This window comes from Lactuca sativa, chromosome 8, assembly GCF_002870075.4.
Source record: "Lactuca sativa cultivar Salinas chromosome 8, Lsat_Salinas_v11, whole genome shotgun sequence".
Taxonomy (NCBI): Eukaryota; Viridiplantae; Streptophyta; class Magnoliopsida; order Asterales; family Asteraceae; genus Lactuca; species Lactuca sativa.
Window position 1 is genome coordinate 292,630,581 of NC_056630.2, and position 22,993 is coordinate 292,653,573.

Here is a 22,993-nt window from a genome sequence, read left to right on the forward strand (position 1 = left end):
AGGAAACTTTGACCTACGAACCCATTTCTTTTCTTAATTACTCTTCTCATATTTAGGGATGTCATTCAATCGATAAAGAACACAACTTCAATAGCAAACACGATACTAATGTAATGGACAGAAATAAGAAGTAGGTTGCATGTTATAATACATAAATAAATAAAAGTATATTGCTATTTCCTTTATTTATCTTTAACAAAACATAACACTTTCCCAATGATCTCATAGGGTCAAACCGTCAGCATCCAAACATGTATATGACAATTAATTACGTATTTCAGAAATTTAGACAATATTTTGTATCGTAATAATTAAATTATTGATGTTTTTAAATACAAGTTTGTTTAGTTAATAATATATATACATGCATGAGAGCATGCAATTAAGAAACCTATTTCAATCGGTCATAATTAAGTATACTGCCCAGCAAGACCACCCATTGCAGCCAACTGCATGCTTTCCGATGGTTTCCAATGCCGCTTCCTTTGATTTATAAACCAGTTGTTGATTTGCTTCGGATCTAATCCTGTTGTTTCCGCCAAGGATATCTTATCACCTTCCTACATTTACATTTACTATTATTATTTTGATAATATATATATATATATATATATATATATATATATATATATATATATATATATATATATATATATATATATATATATATATATATATATATATATATATATATATATATAACAAAATTCAGGTAAACCAGTTAGACTCTACTATAGCGTTGATATATCCAAATACAAAGCAATTTATGAGGATTAACTAATATTTTCAAAGTACTAATGTCTTACTAAGAAAAAAATAAGTAAGAGCTCAATGTCATAATTTAGTAGATTTTCAAAAATACAGTGTCTTAATAAGTAATGATATTGCTATGAAAGCAATAAACAAAAATTGCATGTTATAATAGACGTATGAAAGGAAATGCATTGCTATTTTTGTATTTAGCCGTGTAAAAAATTAAGACATTTTGTTTATTTATTTATATTATTTTTTTTTTAAATACGTACAAACATGTCTTTGCCCTAACACTATAGTGAGGGTTCAAGATCCCTATGTGATATCACTAGAATGTTGAAGTAGTTTAGAGTGCGTATAAGTCGCAACTTTTGGAAAAAGAAAAACGGTGCAACAATTGTAAAATAAAGGCAACACAATTTTATTTCATTTGTTTTTTAGTCACTTAATTTTATAAATGGTTAATAAAACACCATTAAACTCCCAAAAAGATTCACAATTTCAAAAAACAATATGAAAACCATTCAACTTTAGAAAATAATCGACCAAAATTTATGAAACTGTGAATTTTATTTTTATATAAAACGCACTATGGTTTGAAATTTGTTTAGTTTGACCGTTCGTAAAAAAATTATGATTTAATCATTAAAAATTTGAATTTTTAAAAAATTAACTAGAAAAATATTCGTCCATTCTTTTTCTCTAACTCGTTACCATAAAAAAAAAAAAAAAAACAAAAAAAAAAACAAAACAAAACTGACAGTAGTTACACCGAGATGTTTTTCAATGATTAAACCAAAAAAAAGAGTCAAATGCGTGATGGTTTTAAAGAATTTGGCCAAAATAATCGATGTTAAAATATACTCATAATTAGTACCAATTTGAAAGTCCAGTAACCAAATTCAGTGAAATAAAATATTGCTATGTATTTAATTTGCACTTAATTAAACTTTAGATCAAATATATTGCTGTGGACAAAATGGCCATAAAACATTTAATTAATTTGGTGGTATTTGACTATTTAATTAAGTTATGAGGTCAACTCTAGTTTCTTTTTCTGTTGCATATTAATAGGAAGTATTGAAGCATGGTATCAGTTAAAGCAAATTCTATAAATTTTCTAAATGGATAAAAAAAAAAATTAATGTGATGAAACAGGAAGGAAAAAGTAGTAGCTAGAGAAATGATGTATTATGTATATAGGAATGGAAATACTTACTGTAGGGTAAGGCCATTTAATATGTGAATTCCACCAATCAAGTAATGTTTGTCTTGCCTCATTTGGAAGCTTTCCTTTCTTTTTCTTCTTATTAAACTCTTGCTTGAGGGAACTTATACGACCTCCAAATTTACGTATGAGAGTGTCTTTCAGCTCCTGGCTTATCAGTGTACTATCTGTCTCTCCGCTTAAATCTTCTTCAGATGAAAATGTACAAACATCTGAACAATAAACTAAATATTAATTATATTAAAAAAGAACAAGCAACCATATATATATATATATATATATATATATATATATATATATATATATATAAAACAAGATTCATGTTGAATGTACAAATCTAAAATGATTCATTTCCATATATAGTTGCATGATTCATTATGTTATTATCTGGGAGTTGTTATATGTTGATATTTTTAGAAGACAATCTAGAACTTCACATGTATTTAACTCAAATTTTAGAGATAACCACAAAAATGACTACATGATTATTGAGAATATATTGGTAAATGACTACATTTTGTGTGATTTCCCATATTACTATGAAATCTGAAATGCGCATTATCCTCCTACCTAATTAAATAATGACATGTGTCATATTAATATATTAAAATATTATTAAATTTGATTAAATTGGCATTAAATGTTATACATGTCACTATTTAATTAGATAATAGAATTTGTATGAACAAAAAATAGAAGGATATTTAATTTCTCTTAGTTTTTTGTTGGTTTGCATCAATATACTCATAAAAAATTCCCTATACCCTTTAAATGTAAGAGTTTTATACAGCAAAGTCTTATTATTTTTTTTTCTTGATAAAGTCATGAATGTTTTTTCTTTTTAACTGAAAAGTCTTATTAATTTAAAAAAAAATCACATAATTTTTTATTTCCTGTTAAGATAAAAAAACAACTTTTTCGATAATTTTGACAAAAATTAAATAATCGAAACTTTTCTATTCAAAATTTTAATACTTTACAAAAAAGTCACCAAAATAATGAAACATTTCTGAATAAAACCTAAATGTAACATGTTTATTATCACCGTTTGTTTCAACAAAGATATATTTTTAATGTGACATAAAACTAATCAAAAACAAAATTAAGTTAATCTGAAATGCAAGTTTTCAAACATAGTGATCATTTGGGTAAGTTAGATTTTTTTTTTGGGGTCATTTCCGTATATTCTTCATAACCATTGGGCACTCTTGTGATTATCCACCATTTTATTTGTTTAATTCCAAACAAAATTAACCTCAAATACATTAAGGCAAACTGGTTATGTGCAATGCATGAAATATTTTAATTGGGGGCACCACATCAAATTTGATTAAACATACATGCATCGACCATGATATATATATATATATATATATATATATATATATATATATATATATATATATATATATATATATATATATATATATATATATATATATATATATATATATATATATACTTAAAGATCACAAAATTTTTTTTGACTTCATATTCTGAAAAATCACAGGTTTTTTATAAATTGGGTGAAAAAAAATTAAAAAATCAATTTCTTTTATTTTTTTATTTGTTTTTTTTCATAAAAAATTTCAGCGAAATTATATAAAAAGTTGAGATTTTTAAGAATATAAAGTCAAAAAAAAAAGATTTATAATCTCTAAGTATTTTTTCATGCATTTTTATGATTTTTAAAGTTTTTTGTTTTCCATAAAACCTAAACATATATATATATATATATATATATATATATATATATATATATATATATATATATATATATATATCAGTGTTGTAAAAATCCCGATTAGGTCCCGATTAATCTCCCATTAAATCCTAGGCGCCACTCGACCGATTAGAGAGCGCCTAACGATCAATCCATGCATACAAAATGACTGAAACAGTAGAACCTGATGAAATTTTAACACTTTGAAGAAGTTATATCTCTATAGAAACTATTTGTAGTATGTTTAGTGTTGTATTTATCATATTAACCTATTTTGTTATTATACTAGTGGTATTTATAAACTTTTATATGATATTAGTCATATTTAATTTTTTAAAATCTAACAAATTAGCAATTAATGGTCCCCGATTAATCTCCGCCTAACCGATTAATCCTTTAACCCCAGTCCACTGACTAGCTAACGTCGAACGATATTTACAACCTTGATATATATATATATATATATATATATATATATATATATATATATATATATATATATATATATATATATAGAGAGAGAGAGAGAGAGAGAGAGAGAGAGAAAGTTAGGATCATGTATGACCAACAAATATTATGTGAATGTGTGGTCAATTCTGGGCCAATCATTTGATATGGTCATTTTAATAGTCTTCCTTAATTAATTAATTAATAACCTAAATTAAAAACGTATAATTATGGATAATCATTTATATTTTAAAAATGATATCCTATATTTATGGAATAGTAGCTGCACATCCTACAGATTCATCTTCTTCTCTCCATCAAACCTACACCACATCCGACATCCACCATCATCAAGATTCCGATCAAGCATATTCACCAGACGCTTCTCCACTTATTCCAAGGAAAATGGCTTTAAGTATGGTTGATGGTGGTTCACTAACATACGAAGCAAAGGAAGATCAAACACATCCCGATCTTAAAACCTCTTTTCTTGCTACTATCCCGATCTTATTTTCTCTTGAGAATCTTCTTGAAAAACAAAAGGGTTTCAAATTTGATGTTTCACAAACAATCCCTCAACAACAGTTTTATTCTTAGAGAATCTGTTAAAAACCTTGAAGCTCATATCCACGATATCAATGCCTTTTAAATATTCTCTCCACGTTTCAATTTTCTATTGGTTTAACCTACTTACATTTTATTTGTAGTGTCTTTCTTGTTAATTATCATAATTAATTTTGGGGTTTTGGGTCATAATATGTGACACTTTTGTTCTTTTTCTGATTATCATATTCGACTATCTTTTCTTGGCGATGAGTTCATCTACTCTACCATTCTTTTTAATATAGTCATTTTTATATATGTGACACTTTTGTTCTTCCAATGTATCTTTCCAAATTAATATAATCATTCGTATATATGGGTTTTTAATTGATTGGAATATCCTTTTTCTTCATAACATCTACATTTAATTTTACTTCTTTTTTGTTTTATACAAATAAAAAATAACACCAATATTTTGATCGTGAGTTAACTTTGATTTGTAAGGAATAAATTTTGTTTATTAAAGAATGAATTTTAATTCTTAAAGAATTAATAGTGGATTATGGTGTTGGTTTGTGATAATGAAGTCTTGATGGTTGCATTTTTATGTAGGTAGATGACATGAAAGGATGATGATTCACTTAGTAATGGATATCGATTGGAGAAAATGAAAACTAAAATTTGACGTTGCATTCTTTTAATTCTTCAAGAATGCTTAAATTCTTGAAGAATTGTTCAATTATATAAAAAGTGTGGTGATATAAAGCTAACCACTATATTCTTGAAGAATTTCTTTGGATGTATATAATTTTTATGGTGTTACAAAGCTAGAACAATTCAATTCTTTGAGAAATCTTTAGTTGTATAAAGAATGGAATATGTTATACCATTTCCTAACCATTAATTCTAAAATAATTTATGATTTGTTGTTAAGTTAAAGTGTTTCTTAATCCTAAGTTGTATAAGAATATTTTGATTTTAAAGTGTTGCTTAGTTAGACTGAGCCTTAATCCTTCTTAAAAATCAAGTTAAATTTTAAGATAAAAAACTATATTCTTCAAGAATTTATGATTATTATTTTTTTTCAAGAATGTATAATTGTTTTTCCTAGATATGTTTGATCCTCAACGTCATGTTATATTCTAAATTGTAATATTTTGTATTAGATTTGATTTCATTAATTAAATTGACTTAATTGCCTAAAATAAAGGTGATTTTATTTATCTCTCTTAATAAATATTTCCATTATATGTATTGAAGTGTAATTATATAGTAAATGTTGTCCCATGTTAATATCATGTACTCCATGATCATAACCATACATTCGTTTAATCTAATGGTTATAGTTTGGTCAAATTCATATAATATTTATCATTCATATTTGATCCTAACCCTATATATATATATATATATATATATATATATATATATATATATATATATATATATATAGGCCTATTAAAATAAAAAGTAAAAAAAAAAATTATAGACCCATGCCTACAGGAACGCTCAAATCTTATAACATACATATGTATGAGTATGTCTCATGTATTTAATGCCCAAAATCATGCATTCTTCAACAGAAATTACATGTAACTACTTTCGATTAAAATCATATTAATATATATAAAGTTAACATTAGTATAATTTTATTATATAATTATTATTTCGAGATTTGTAAACCATGCACATAGCTTCATTCAAACAATGAGTATAATGCATAGAGCCTCATACTCAGAATATAGAATCCAAACTGGACACAATCTAAAGAATAGCAAAAAAGAACTTGAGTCATGTCCTATATCACATATGCGATAGTCACATGCAGATTCTGAAAAGGTAAAACTAAAGATGCGGTTTAGTCAAATACTTTTCAAGAGTTCCATGGGAAAATCGATGATGGCAATATATGTTTGTATTGGACAGAAGGAGCAGTGTTCGTTTAGTCGTTTCAGTGTCAGTATGTACGAAGAGTAATTGATAGGGGGCTAAAGCAGAAAGACACCCCACCCTCTTCTTTATTCTAATCCTCACACACGATGACACGAACAAAATTTTTTCAGTTTAAAGAAACCTTTCCACGGCTCCTTACGGAAGACACAAATCTATACATCAGTTTTCTGTTTAATTTTTTATGATATCATATGCAACTAATTTAAAAAGAAAAAAAAAAACAATCTTTTAACTATCACGGGATAAATTTATAAATGATATTGACCTTTGAAAATATTTTTTTTTTGTAGAGTATATATTAAAAGGCTATTTTAGAAATATATTAGAAAAATATGACATTATCTGTTTAGTGTTATATATTAGACAAATCAAATGTTTCTACTATCTATTATGTGCATTTAAGAATGATTTGGACCAATCATTTTAGTTATTTTAAAAAAAATAATTAATGCCTATTAAATGTTGAAAATTTAATTAATATTCATTATATGTTAACATTTACACAATAGATAGTTAAAACATAATAACCTAACCTTATATATATATATATATATATATATATATATATATATATATATATATATATATATATATATATATATATATATATATATATATATATATATATATATATATATAAAAGTAGAGCCAAAGGTATTGGTATCTTGTCTTGGTACTCGTGGATGTAATTCGTTTATTTCTATAAAAAAGGAAAAATGTTATAAAAACATCCATGGACATTACTAACTGATATAGCGTATATTTTAAATATTTATTAAAGTTAAAATAAAAAAAATGTAATTATCCTCCCTAATAAATCAAAATCGTTTTGCGACATGTCATCTTCTTATTTATTTGAACACATGACATTTTCTATAATTTTTAATTTTTTATTTTCTATTTGTCATTTTATTGTATTTTTTATTTTATTAAATTAAAATTCAACATTTATTATGTAGGGTATTCATTAGAAATGATTTATATATGTAATGTATTCAATGTATTAAAGTCTCATTAATTTTAATAATTCAAAAAAAATTCTTATTTTTTTTATAAATTCAAACTTCTCAAATTGTTAAAATTTAATATATATATATATATATATATATATATATATATATATATATATATATATATATATATATATATATATATATATATATATATGTGACGGAATAATGGGAGTTCATATAGAATCAACCAATATGATATGTACATGTGTACCCTTTTAACAAATATGATAGTAATTCTATATCAATGACTTTGTTATCTAAGACTAACTTGAATATATAAATAAACCTAGTTTTTTTATGCGTAAATGCGTTCCAATGAACCGTTAAACTCAACTTAAAAATTATAGGATTGAATAATGGCTTCTATATTTGGTGTAATATAGATCGTATTCATCACATCAAAAAATATTTTGATGTTAAAAATACACCAATTTAGTGTTTTTTAAGGGGAAAGGTTGAAATCGCTCTAAGTAAACCCAAGTAAATGTTAGGAAATAAGGGAACATAATAGCAATAAATATAAACTTGGATAGATTCAAAGATCGTGTTTATGAAACACTTTCCGAAATCTATAATACGTCCCTTTTGTCTGGGGTACACAAATTTAGAAGTGGGATAATCCAAGAATAAACCAATTCGAATTATATGCCTAATTTGAATTGGAAACATAGAATACCTTGTTTGATGTGTTCTTGAGAGAAAGAAAAATTATGATATAATTTCGAGTATATGTATGTTCAACCCTTTTTCTAGAACATCTACATCTTATTTATATTTGCGGGAAAAGTGGTTAAAATCGGTTAAACCAAAAATGGTGCCAAAACATGGTAGTTATTGGGCATAACCGAAACCTACTTCATCATGATGTCATCAGTGGGCTTTTGGTGGGAAAATGCATGGCTAGAGTCTCACTTGATACAAAAATCCATTTAGGTTTCGGAGTGCTACCCCTGGACCCCCCGTATTCCCGAGTTCATATTTATCACATCGAGTATGCATCCCACACCTCGAAGCTCGGTTACTAAATGGAGCTCGACATATCTCATTATTAATAATAATTACACAAAAATATGTTGATAACACTAAAATCACCAACAATAAACACTGTTACTCTCTTCCATTGATAATGAAGGTTGGTTTGCAACTTATGAGTATCATGATCATGGTCCTTTAGTGAGGGTATTATTATTATCAAACCAATAATGAGTTCTTTATTTGAGGAGAAATTAAATATCCTCCTATCTTTTCTTCTTATTTATCATTCTATTCATGTGAAATTGTGACAAATGTCATATTTTCATAAAATTATTATATTTGAAGACATTTTTCATTATTTCCCATGTGTAAGAGGATAAATAGAAATAAAAACAGGATGATATTTAATTTCAATTATAATAGATGAATAGAAGACAATTTGTTGTGTTGGACAAACCTACAAATGACATCATATGTGTCACCATGTCATAGAAATCATGGGACATGTACCATTCTATCAAGGTGACTGAGTTAACTTTATTTGTGCAAATACTATACTCTTTAATAGAGCATGTGTTCAACCTCGACATTCTCTCCTAATTTCATACATCACCACTTTTAAAGTCAATGAAATAGTAAAATATGAAGCAACTAAATTGTGTTGTTATTAAACCAATGATCAAATTCTATTAATTGACATTTGATTGCTTTAAACATATCCACTCGATAATAACATTCAAATGTATTATAGTGAAGTAGCACTTAATGCTAATTACAATCGGCGATTAGATCAATGAACATAGTACACATAAACACACACATGTAAAATTACTTGTTGTAAACCCTTGAAATGGCCTCACATATTACCTGTTCCATACCTTTGGCTATGAATTGACCTAAACTCAAGATTTTCATATGACAATACAAGCCCAAATAAACTCCCCATAATAAAATCTTATTTTTTTGTATAAATATCAAAACAATGAACATGTTAAAAACCTCTTTTTGAATTAACAGTAATGTATATGAAGCACGTTTTACAAGCCGTATGAAAACAATTCTCTCATCGTATTGCCAAAAGTATCAATTGCCTATTATATTTCAAGAAATTTCCCTTTGTTAATAGAATATGGTCTTCAACTATATGATATAAATGCAGCTGCTAGAAATGCACACAAACAAGCTAAATAAATAGTAGTCATTAATTTCTACTTATTATTCTTACACTCTTTATTTGTAAGTTACTGAAATATATTTTTTATATCTAGTACCTCATTTAACAAATATTATATCATGCTTTTTGTCCAACATTGTGAAAAGACGAATACTTCGTCCTTATATGATGCAAAAAACATACTCTTTCCCAAAAGCTTTCTTCTATTTTGGAACATGTCCATAGTAAAATGTTTGTTGGCCATAGTAATATGAGTTTCTTGTCTAGTTTTTTGATATAAAAAAGTGAAGTTTGAAGGAGACTATGATTTTATAAGCTTGTGAATAGTACACTTTTGATTAGCAAGATAATTGTAAATCTAAATATGTAAATCAGGGGGCTATTCTTGTATACTAAGATCAGTTTTATTAATTGTGAATAGTATACTTTTGATTAGCAAGTTATTGATTTTCTTTTCTGAAATCGTTTGTATACTATGATTTTTCTTTATGAAGTCAACTAAAAGAAAGATCGATTCTTTGGGATCCTTCCTTCATTTTGTTTGTGCAACCTCATTTCTTTCTTTCTAAATGTTGCTAAAATACGATTTCTTTCATTCTAAATTATTGCTGATTTCTGAAATCATTTGAGATTGTGAAATTAATGATCATTTCTTTTGTCGTTAAATTATTTTTGAACATTTGTGATTCACGAGTTTTTAGAATTATTATCTGAACATTTCTAAATTATTGTTTACTATTTTGTTGTTGAATCATGAAGTTCAAGTAGAAGCTATCGAGTTCAAGCCTTCCATCGGATTCACAAGTTCTTAGAGATGTAAAAAAGATCTAGAATGTGGTATATGAATTATGTATTCTTTAATCTAAAGTGTGGAGTAAGAAAAATTAATTGTTTATAATTTTTCTTGGTGAATCTTCATGTTTTGAAAGAGATTTGTATACATTATATTTTCTTTGAAATTGTTTTTTGTTGAAATGTTAAAATGGTAATTTTTATGCAACGGTTTTGTTCAACAACCATATCAAACCATACCTAATCATTAATCAAGTCTCTTAATGGTTTAATTAATAACAAACTAAATTATTTAATTTCTATCAAACAACCCATAAACATGTTGTACCGGGGATTATGCTCATGGTTTTCTTTCATCCCTATAAATTTTTTCTCCTGAACCAAAACCGTGAAAATTTTCCAACCGGATCGAGGAAAAATATTTCCAAGATCTTTTCATTCTCTACTTCCAAGAATTCAACAGATGCAAACTTTTTCCTATATAAGCTTCAGTAATATTCAAGCCACGTATACATCTGATCCCTTGCTAAAGATTCCTCCAAAGACTATATATATATATATATATATATATATATATATATATATATATATATATATATATATATATATATATATATATATATATATATATATATATATATATATATATATATATATATATATATATATATATATATATATATATATATATATATATATATATAACCCGTGGGAACCACAGTTATAAAATTAATTAAACTATTATAGTGAAAAATAAATTCTTAAGTAGGAGATATTTTTTTAGTTATATAAAATTATAATTGTTAATTTAAATAAATATGTGAAATTATATCACTTTATAATTTGTATTAATTTTAATTTAATTTTTATTCTAATGTAATTAAATTAATGTAATTAGAGTGAGAAATTTAAATTTTAAAATTTAAAATTGAGAATTAATAGGTTGATAAATAACATGCATTAATGAAGAAGCCTAATAGGGTGACACATGACAAAAATAGAATAAAATATGCATTAATTAGGAGGCTTAATAGGATGACAAATGTCAAAAGGACATTAAAACTATTTTTTTATTAGAATATATATATATATATATATATATATATATATATATATATATATATATATATATATATATATATATATATATATATATATATATATATATATATATATATATATGTACTAAATATTATTTACTATATAATCGTTTAGTAAAAATATAAAGACAATACAAATCAGGGAAAATTACGAAGGCCATCTTTGTGAGTATCGACTTGTATAAAATATTTTTGCTATTTATCCTCTATTTCTTTCCCAAATTTGGAGAAAAAAAAAGTTTTATTATAAAAAAATTCGAGAGCATGTCTTTTTTTTGTTCTTTCTTTCAAAGAAAAAGTTAACTTAGAAACGAAATGTAAAAGTATATCAGGGAACTTTTGAAAAAGACTTTATATAGGAACTTACTGTTATCACAAATATCATTTTAATAAAAAATCTTTTTGTAAGCTAGTTTAGAGGTATTATCAATATTGTATTGCAGTAAGAGAAAAAATAAACTAGTTTATACGTGTCAAATACAACTTAAATCTGAAACAAAACAGACTTATTGCTATTCGTTTCATTTCGAACATGATAGTCATAACACTTTAAAGTTTTAATATATACGCTCAATTTAATGATGTCGACAATAACATTATAATAATATCCATTTGATCGAGCTTTTGTGGTAAATATTTAATATTATAATCTTGTTATAATATAATAATAATTTATAAATTCGGTAAAATAATCGCTAAAATGCTGAATTTAGTTCTTCTATACAAAAAAGAGGTTGCTAAAATTGGTTTTAATTATTTTATATTCAAATCATTTATAGCGCATGCATAGTTTAATGAAATAATTGAATGAGATAAGATATCCAGTTAACTGTATTCAATATATTAAACTTTATAACCGTCAAATGTTATGTTGTCTTTTCAATTTCTATGGATTTCAATGGTCATTGAAAAATTCAATACAGAAATAGAAACCTTGTAATTATTAAATGTCATAAATTATATTTCATAAACATATTGCATTAAATTTGCCGAGTTCACTACATTGTATTGAATAAAGTTTTTGATGGAACAGAATGATGATGTGGTACTTTAATGAGTTCCGTGTATTGTCTAGAGTCTAGACCCTTCAGATGTAAGAAGTAAGGAGTATAAAAGTTGCTCTAACCTACACAATTGACATATATATACCAACATCGTTGGCAATGGCATTAATGAGATCGGAAAAAGAGAAGTGGAATGAACACAAATCAGTCTAGGTCTTATGTCCATAAGACTCATATTTGCATGTTTTATGAAAAAAGAGATACAATAAGGTTTGTTGGTGAGATGTAAGTGTTTTATATATTATATATATTTAATAATGTAAAGCGTAGAATAATAGCAAAACAGTGCACCTGGGCGGGCATCGATCTGATACTTACTGTCCTATTCACATGTCCCATTCCATTCCAGTAGGCCCCACCACGACTACAAAGCCCAAAAGCTTTGATCTAAGAAATCGACACGTTTCTCGACAACAGTAACACGGCATGCATATATAGCTTGAAAGCAACTATTAAGCAAGAGATTGAAGTAAATAAATGATCATCACTACTACTACTGCTGGCTGCTGCTGCTGCTACTATCATCACAAAGCAAATTAAGCAAAGCAGTGAGGTGCTGATCAGGTACGTGCGAGTGCGTGAGTGTGACAGTGGGGAAGAAGAGACGAGAGGTGGTGGTTGAGGGAGCTTTGATTGCTAAACTCAAACACACAAAATAATAAAAGCAAAAATAACATGCAGCGGAAAACACGGAAGTCCATGTGAAACTTCTTATAACCACCCGTTCTATACGGAAACATCCCTTTGCCCATTTCCGATTTTACATTATCTACTCATCAGTCATCGGATCATACGTACTAGTCAAACTTCAATAATCAAATAATAAAATAAATCACTATAAAGAGTGAACTTCTTGAATAATTTATTGCTCAAGTTAAACATGTAAAATCTAAAAAGTTATTTGTGACAACTTTTTAATTTCAAAGATTTTTCTCGTTGATTGTAAATTAAAACTTAACACATAAAAAGCTTTTTCCGTTTTTATAATATTATATGTTATTTATTTTTATTCTAATAAATTAATAGTTTTAATCTTTTTTTATCAAGTGTAACTCTAATACAACTCTTTATTAATATTATGTCATGTGTCATATAGATATATTAAGCAAACTCATTTTAAAATTCAAATTTACATTTTCTAATATATATTAAATTTGAAGTTATAATAACTTTAAAATTATGATATATCTCTTGATTAATAATTTATTTAAAATAACTTATTTAAAAGAATTGATTAATAATTATAAATTTTTATTACAAAAATTTAACTAATTTTATAACTACGGTTCCCACACGGCTTATAAACTAGTTTATTATATATCAATTAATAGTGGTGGTAGCATAAATAAGTTTTGTGAAAAAACTTTACTTGGAACGTTGTTGGTTCGTTGATATCGTGCGATGAAATTTATTGTACATGTTTTAAGAAACGTTATTTATTTGTTTATGAATTAAACCAAATTTATTATAGGACAAAAGAACATGATTTTGACTCTATTCATAACCAAATTAATATTCGTTATACATTTATCAATACAAAAACTTGTTTTTTTGCTAAAACGCATGCATTACAATGTACAATCACTTGTACATACAGCGACAAGTGCATCATAATAAGACATTATTAATAATGCAAAATTTACAGTCAATTGGGTACAGAAAGTCCCAAAAAGGCGACTGAATTTTTGTTATCGAGTATTTAAATATTTTAAGCCAGCTACACAACCCGAATCTTTTGTTAAACTCATTCTTATCACATAGAGATTTTGATAATAAGTTTTTTTCAGCGATAATAAAGTTGCGTTTGATCATAGAATTTAATAAGTTATTTTGAAAAGCAAAAAGTGTTACGAAAATTGAATCGAATCAGAAAAATGCGATATCTTTTGATGGACTTTGTAATCAAGTAGCTGTGCACTAGCTATAAACTTCAATTGTATTTTAATAATATCTACCTCATGGAATTACATAGATACAAATTAAAAAGTTGTTACTATTTTAAAACGTGTTTTTAACAAAATCTTAGTAGAATCCGACTTTAATTCTATCGGATTATCTGAAATACTTTACTTAAATACAACAAGATAATGAAGGTATGATATGGGAAAAGTAACGTTTTCGTAGAGTAGCATTCAAAATAGTTTTTTAAGACACTTTTTATTACATAAAACTAGTGAATATGAAACTAATAAAAAAATAGAATTAGTTTATTGATATACAAACCAAACAAAAAACTAAAGTAAATATATAAGAATACCCATAAAACTAAGCAAAATAATAAAAACCTAACCAACCAATCGCAATAAGAAAATTAGAGTTAATATATAATGTTTGAAGAGCATATATTTGATTAGAGCTGGAATTAAATACTATTAGTTGACCATTTGTTATTATTCAATACCATATTTTGTTACTATTCAATACTAGATGGAATACTATTGAATATATATTGATCGACTATTTAAAATATTACTGAATATTCAATAATGTTTTTAAAATTTTTAAATATAGTTTAATTTTAAATATTTAGAATTTCTTTATTAATTAATTAATTTTATTAAAATAGTTAATGGTATTTCATTTAAAAATTATATAATTTATAACAATTATTTAATATTAAATTTTTTATTTTTATTTTTATAAGTATAATATAATATTTTTATACTTCATATCAAATAAATACTTTATATAGTTATATCTATACTTTTTTTTGTTTAACTTTTACAAAAAATTAATGAGCTTAAACAACGATCAAATAACTAAAAAAGTTTTATTAAAGATTTTAAATTTCAAACTATTAATTGTATTTATAATAAAAAAATATTGAATATATGTAATTACAAGATATATTTTATTTTCTAAAACAACAAATAATTTAAATATCTTCTGTTTCTGTCTGAGACCTCTTAATTAGTTGTTAGATGAAACCTTTTTAGTTGATTGTTAGATTAGAACTTGTAATTAGAAGATAAATTTAAAGGTATAGGAATATTTATTAAAAGACATAGGTCAAACATTTTGTTAATAGACAGTTGTTATGTGGATTTCATAACCTAATTGTGACAGATATAGAATCGGACAAAATATGCTATTAAACCTAACATAGGGTCAAGTCCATGCTGCCCACTCAGACACGCCTACTGATCTGTTTACTAGGTTCCTATATAGCCTAAGTGAGCCCTACACGAATAAATAAATAATTGAGAATCTCCAGACATCTACTCGTATCTTTAATCTCATTTCCACTTGCCACCCTTTCTTCCCAATCCCTATCCATACATTCTTTTCCTAATTTTCCCACACCCCATACTTCAATTATTATCGCCACTGCATACCAATTATCTTTTTTGTTAGGCAAAACCAAAACCACAGCTTTTCTATTTCTTAAACCTTTATTTCCTTCTTTTCAACATCTACTATATATAATTAACAACAAAAACCAACTTTGTACACCACAAGGATATATATATACAACAATTCAACTAGCTTGCTATATAAACTTAATTGGAATAGATATTTCCCATATGCTAGTGGAGTTTAGTGACAAAAAAAGGCCCCTTTGAAATTGAATTGATATATTCATACGAAGGCCATTACACCGAATATTTTGTATGGATCTGAATGTAAGAAAGGTGCTTGTGAACAATATAAGAGTTGCAAAAATGAGGATACTACGATATACATGCGGCAAAACAATGTTGAAAAGAACCGAGTACATTAATAAAAAATAAACTTGTAGTAACATCAATCATTAAAAAATGATGAAAAGGATATACAAGTTGTTTGAGCTTGTTCAAAAAAGACAACTTAGTATTAGGGAATTAATTGTGAGTGGTGTATTTTAGTTAAATGAACCTATAAATACACTATTAATTTACGTATTTTTTACTTTACCATTTCGAGTCTACATCTTCCATACCCGTTACCTAATTCACTCGGGAGTTTGATATAGTTTAAAAAAGAAACTCGGGAGTTGTAATAAAAGTAAAAAATATTAAAAGCTGAAAATCACACATAAGTTATAATAAAAAAAAAATTAGTTATTTTAAAAGTAAAGTTGTAATTAATATAAAATAATGAAATATTTTTTTAGAAATGTTTCATTAGAAATTACATTAATACAAAACATGTAATACTCCAAGCTTTCATTCTATTCCATGATTAGGCCAAAAAGGTGAAATTAATACAATGCCAGATTCACATCCCTTAAAAAAATGCTTCATTGAATTCATTCGGACAAAAACAATGAAATAAACCAATATTCAATTTCTTTCTTGATTCCATAATACGTAGAGGACTCCAATATTGCAAGAGTTCTATTCTAGTGTATACGCCTTTAGTTAAACTACAAGATTTTAGTACTTCTTTAGAGCAATTCTCTTTGTTATGAGAAAAGCTCTCACATTAGAAACTAATTAAGTTTTTTCAAACGTTTAAAACTAATAAGTTTTTGAATAAACTCATATTAATTATACATATACTCTTTAAGACACACAGCCTAAATATACATGCAACATAATGACTATAACAAAACAATCTAGGCACATGACTATATTCCTGAATGCACAAAATGTGGTAAAAGGATCCTAAAAGTGAAAGAAGATTAATTACCAAAAAAAAATCAAACGAATAATTAAAGATCAGCAAAAGTTAAATTGTACTTGCAAACATAAAAAAAATAAATAAATAATAGTTGCCAACCAACCATTATTCATAAGCAGCAATCTTTTATGACCTAAATCTGAATGATTTTATATATATAATATTGGCTTTGAGCATAAAAAGCATGATCTTCTCCATTTTCGCTATTTGAGATGTAGACAAACAGCAGAACTTTCTGACTAACTTGACTTCTATTGTTAATTTTAAACAATAAAATAAGCCTATAAAGCTCAAACCTAATGTACTTGATCTATTAAAATATTGGTATACGGATATATAATATTAATAAAAGCATGGGATGAACAGAAAAAAGATTTAGCAGGTATTCCATTAAACCTTAAAAATAAGTTCTTTTGGAAAGTTGCTTCACAGATTTAGATATACTATCACGTGAAACAAGTATAAATTAGAAATGTGCGTACTTAAAGAAGATATATATTATATGATCAGTACTTCTCAGATTGGATTAGATAAATCACCTTAAATAAGCATCTTCTTTTGATCTTTTCTCCTTTTTTTTTTCTTTTATATATGACTGATACAACCAAGTAAAACTTAACATTTCCCTATTTACCCTCCCATGCACACGATATGTATACTGTATACTATAAAAAATACCAAATAAAATACTTTATGAGAAGTTGAAGCTCATAAAAGTAACCACATACCACATTTAACAGTTTATATTCACATGGTCCTCTTTGATTTCTATGGGATCAATTAAGGAAGTTGTTCTAAGACCATGTCATGTGTTTTTATAAAGTTTTTTTTTTTGATATTTTAATTAGTTTTTAATTATTGGAATATAATTTTTATTTACTTGTATCACAATAGAGCCTAACTGTGTCATTATTGATCAAAAAAATTTCAAATACTTAAATGTGACAAAGGTAAAAGTTTTTTCGAAAATTCGGATCCGAGTGATATTTTGAGGGAAAAAAACTGTGAAATAATGTTATGAGATTACCTCTTGTAAACGTACTACATAAGAAACAAAAGAAGAAATGTTCTTAACTATATACTCTAATTATTAATTATTAATCATTAATATAAATAAAGTAAACCTGGGAAACTTTTTTTAACCAGAAAATATATATATTATATAACTTATTACTATATGTATGTAAGAAGAATTTACAAACCAATGTGTTCTGCAGAATTAACTCTTAGCTGACCAATCCATCAGACTACAGAAATCCATATAATATTTTTAGTCATGAAGATTACTGGTTTTATAGCCAAAAAAAGATAGCAGAAACAATAATTCCTTGCATTATTAACCACAAGTTATTACTACTACTGTTCAATGGTCCACGATTCCTGACTTGTCTTGACTTCCTTTGTTTCTTTCTTATAAATGAATGACTATGTTTCCTACACTCACGTACATGTAGAAGCAACATATCACCTACTAAACCACAAACAAATACTTAAAAGCTTCTTCGTTTATAGTACTGACATAAAACTAGGCTAAATGAGTCATAAAGTTTATAACCTCTCTTGTTTCCATCGGTTTCACCTATCTAGGTTATCTCTTTAAGTACATGTTGATTATATATCTACATCAATCTAAACACTATTTCGTTGTAATTTCCCATCATATATCTCATCGTAAACGTTGATATGTTATAACGAGCTAGAAGACATATATAGAACTATTCTGTCTGAGATTTAATTACTCGATTTCATCTGATTATACCATGCTGTAAATTTCTAGTCATAAAAAAAGTCTCTCTTCCATGGGCGTGTGTGAGTCAATCTCATAAAAAGAAAAACGAAACTACAAATACTGTATAGAGGAGTAAGAGTAAGACCAGAAAAGTGTATTCTGCATTATGCTTATTTGAGCTAAGATATAGTACGTACGTACGTGTGCTATCATGCGCCAAACACAGATATCTTATGAAGAACAAGAAAGACTAAATCGCCATGGAATTAAGAGGAAGACGGAATATGCGCACCTGTGCAGAGATTGCGGAGTTGCGTTTTGATATTGCGGATGAAAACTGTAGCTTCATCAAAAGGCCTTGCGAGATCGGATTGATACTTCACTAGTAGATGGCAGTAGGTTTCCTACGACATAATCAATCATTTACAGATAATTAGGTCGAAGAATTTCTGTGTGTTCGTGATGTGTAATCGAGTGATGGAAAATTCGAAGTAATGGAGAGACGAACCATGAATTCGTCGAGCTCAGGATCGACTCCTAAGCAAGTGGAAGCGGTTGCGTTTCGTTTACGAGCGCCATTTTCGAGACGGATATCATCCAACAAACACGCGATTTCCGGTGGCGCTCCTACCTGTGTAACAGAAAAAAGGCAACAATTAATAAGAATTTATTCATATATAGACGAAAATTTCGGTTGCCATTGAAGAATATTTATTTATAAATGTTAGATAAATCGAGGATTTAGCTAGGCTCGGTTAAATCACTCATATTACGCGTACGTTCATCGTCCACAAAAAAAGGTTAGTGATGCAAACTTAGTAGTTCCCTATTGGAATACTAATTTCGCAACGAAAAAGGAACAAAATGTTGAAGAAAACAGGAAAAAGCGCTTCAGAAATCGCGATATTTTGCTTTTAAAACCTTGTGGCAATCAATATAAGCATCGAGCAACTTGGAGTAGGAAGGATGAGACGCGATTTTGTGCTTGATTGTATCGCGAGAAGTATCATCATCATCATCGTTATCTCCGTTATTTTTTGCTTGAAGATCATGTTGTCGATTGGTTCGACGTTTTGGAAGAATAATCTGATGAGTAGTATCAATCGAAACCGCATCCGTTACGACTGAGGCAGCAGCAGATAGCAACTCATCGGATCCGTAAAACGGCCAGCTGTGATAGACGGGTGGATGAAATCCGTGGTGCTCCGACGGAAGAATCAGGTTGTTTTCCGGTGGAATTGTGTAATCGGATGTCGAGTGGAAGCCATACATTTGATCCATGACGATCACAAGTACCGATATATGATTGATTCTCTCAGAAACAAGAGAATGCCATGAGAAAATTCCTTTTTTCTGATGAGAAATTTGAGAGGATGGATGATAACTTAGTAGTGCGTTTATACATATATGTAAGTGAACATGATTTTAGGTTCGTGCTTTAGCTTTAGATTAGTTTAATTATTAGGCGACGCTTTTGGATTTGGTAGGGATTGAAGTTTGAAGATAAAATGAGAGAGAAACGGTTTCTAGAGAGAGAAAGGAGGATGAAGTCGGAGACTTTGGAGGTTGTGGAATGAACCGAAGAGGTAAAAACTGCTTTTTAGCGCATTTGTGTTTGAGCCATCAAGAACCATAGCCAATATGAAAGGAGGCGATTGTTTTCCTTTATAAAACTAAATATTCTCTTGTTTTTTTATTCATATAAAATCTATTAAATTTCTTTTTTACTTCTCTCTTTCAAAGATCAATAAAAACAAAAAAATAAAATGATATTTAATTTTTCGCTCGCTTATATCTTTCTTTCACTTTAAATAGATAAAATTTTAGAAAAATTATAATATTTTTGCAAAAGTTTTAATAAAGTCTTAAATTTTATTTTTTTAATAGAAACTTTTTAATCTTTTAAATAGAAAAGTTCAAAAAACCGACTAATTTATTAATTTTAATTATTTTTGACCTGTTCAGCAACCATGAGACAAAATTGTTAATTTTTCAAAAACAAATATACTTTTCTGTGTATTTCATCAAAACGAGTATATAACGTATAAATATACTTTTTAAATATTTATATCTATTTTTATATATTTATGTATTTTTTTAAATTTATTATATGTATATGTTTACGTATTTTTATGTATTTTAAATATATTAACGTGTTTTTGCATATATATATGTATTTTTAAGTAAATTTCACATATTTTTTTATAAATTTTTTTACGTTTAATATTTTAAATATTTATATCTATTTTTCCGTATTAATGTATTTTTTTAATTTTTATATGTATATGTTTATATTTTTTATGTATTTTAAATTTGTAAATGTATTTTTTTACATAATTATATATATTTTGAAGTATTTTCCATATTTTTTTTATTTATTTTTATGTATTATTTTTTAATTACTATGTATTTATGTATTTTTTTAAAGTTTTTTTTATATAAATGGTTATATATTTTTATGTATTTTAAGTGTATAAATGCATTTTTTATGTATTTATATGTACTTTTAACTATTTTACATATTTTTATGTGTTTTTTATTTATTACATATTTATATGTATTTTTATGTATTTATGTATTTTTTTTAAAGTCTTTTATATGGATGTTTATGTATTTTTATGTTTTTTAAATGTATAACTATATTTTGTTTTATATATTTATGTATTTTTTACTTCAAGCCTTTTTTTCACCATTTAATATAATTTGTATAATTTTCCCAAGTATGTCTGGATGGTTGAAATTAAACATCGCATGGGAAATGCTTAAAATATGTATGTATACAGAAAAAACCATCTTGACGTACTGAAAAAAGTTGTGCGAATTAAATGAAATTGTGAACATTCTTGAAGTAAAAAGATACATAAATATATAAAAATAATAAAGTTATATTTTTAAATACAGAAAAATACATAAACATCTAAATAAAAAATGTAGAAATAAGTAAAAATACGTATAAAAACGTAATACATAAAAACACATAAAAATACACAAAAAATATGTAAAATACTTAAAAAATACAAATAAATACGTAAAACAATATGTTTATACATTTAAAATACATAAAAATAAATATAAAAACTTTAAGAAATACATAAATACGTAAAAATACATATAAATACGTAATACATAAAAACATATATAAAATGTACGTAACATACATAAAAATACATATAAACACGTAAAAATGTATATTTATACATTAAAAATACATAAACATCTATATATAAAAAAAACTTAAAAATACATAAATAGTAAAAGTACATATAAATACGTAATACATAAAAAAAATAACATGTAAAAATACAATATATATATATATATATATATATATATATATATATATATATATATATATATATATATATATGTAAAATGGTTTTAAAAAAATACATATAAATACGTAAAAAAAATGTGTTTATACATTTGAAATATATAAAAATATGTAAACATATACATATAAAATCTTAAAAAAATATTAAATATGTAAAAATAGATATAAATACGTAAAAAAAATAAGTTTATACATTATATATAAATTTTGACGGAATCAGCAGAAAAGTCTCATTATTTTGGAAAAAATAGCAATTTGGTCACATGACCTGCTGAACAGGTCAAGAAGGGCTAAATTGTAACATCCATAAAATCATGATAAATTTAAATTTTTTTAAAACAAACCAATTTCACAAATTGTTTATAATTATAGTTTTCAAAACATGTTTGTTAGGTGTGTCAAACCCAACAAATAAATGGGTACGATATACTCTAAAAGAACTCTGCTATATTGCACTAAAAGATAGTATAAGGCAAGTAAGGGCGATCCACAGTGATACAGGACAACCAGTATATACCTCTTTGCACAAGGTATTATGGTCACCAACAGTAAAGAGAGGGGGGGTT

The 22,993-nt window shown here is 26.1% G+C and overlaps 1 protein-coding gene across 1 annotated transcript; it reads right to left on the reverse strand.

Moving 5' to 3' along the window:
* Positions 1-238: 238 nt before the first annotated feature.
* Positions 239-20,857, reverse strand: LOC111902021 (homeobox protein knotted-1-like 6). Its single transcript, XM_023897893.3, has 5 exons — positions 20,018-20,857; positions 19,605-19,727; positions 19,389-19,500; positions 1,973-2,193; positions 239-560 (listed from the first exon to the last, which is right to left on the reverse strand). Exons 1-5 carry the CDS (start codon positions 20,375-20,377, stop codon positions 411-413), a joined length of 966 nt encoding a protein of 321 aa, XP_023753661.1. The 5' UTR covers positions 20,378-20,857; the 3' UTR covers positions 239-410.
* Between the last annotated feature and the right edge of the window lie 2,136 nt (positions 20,858-22,993).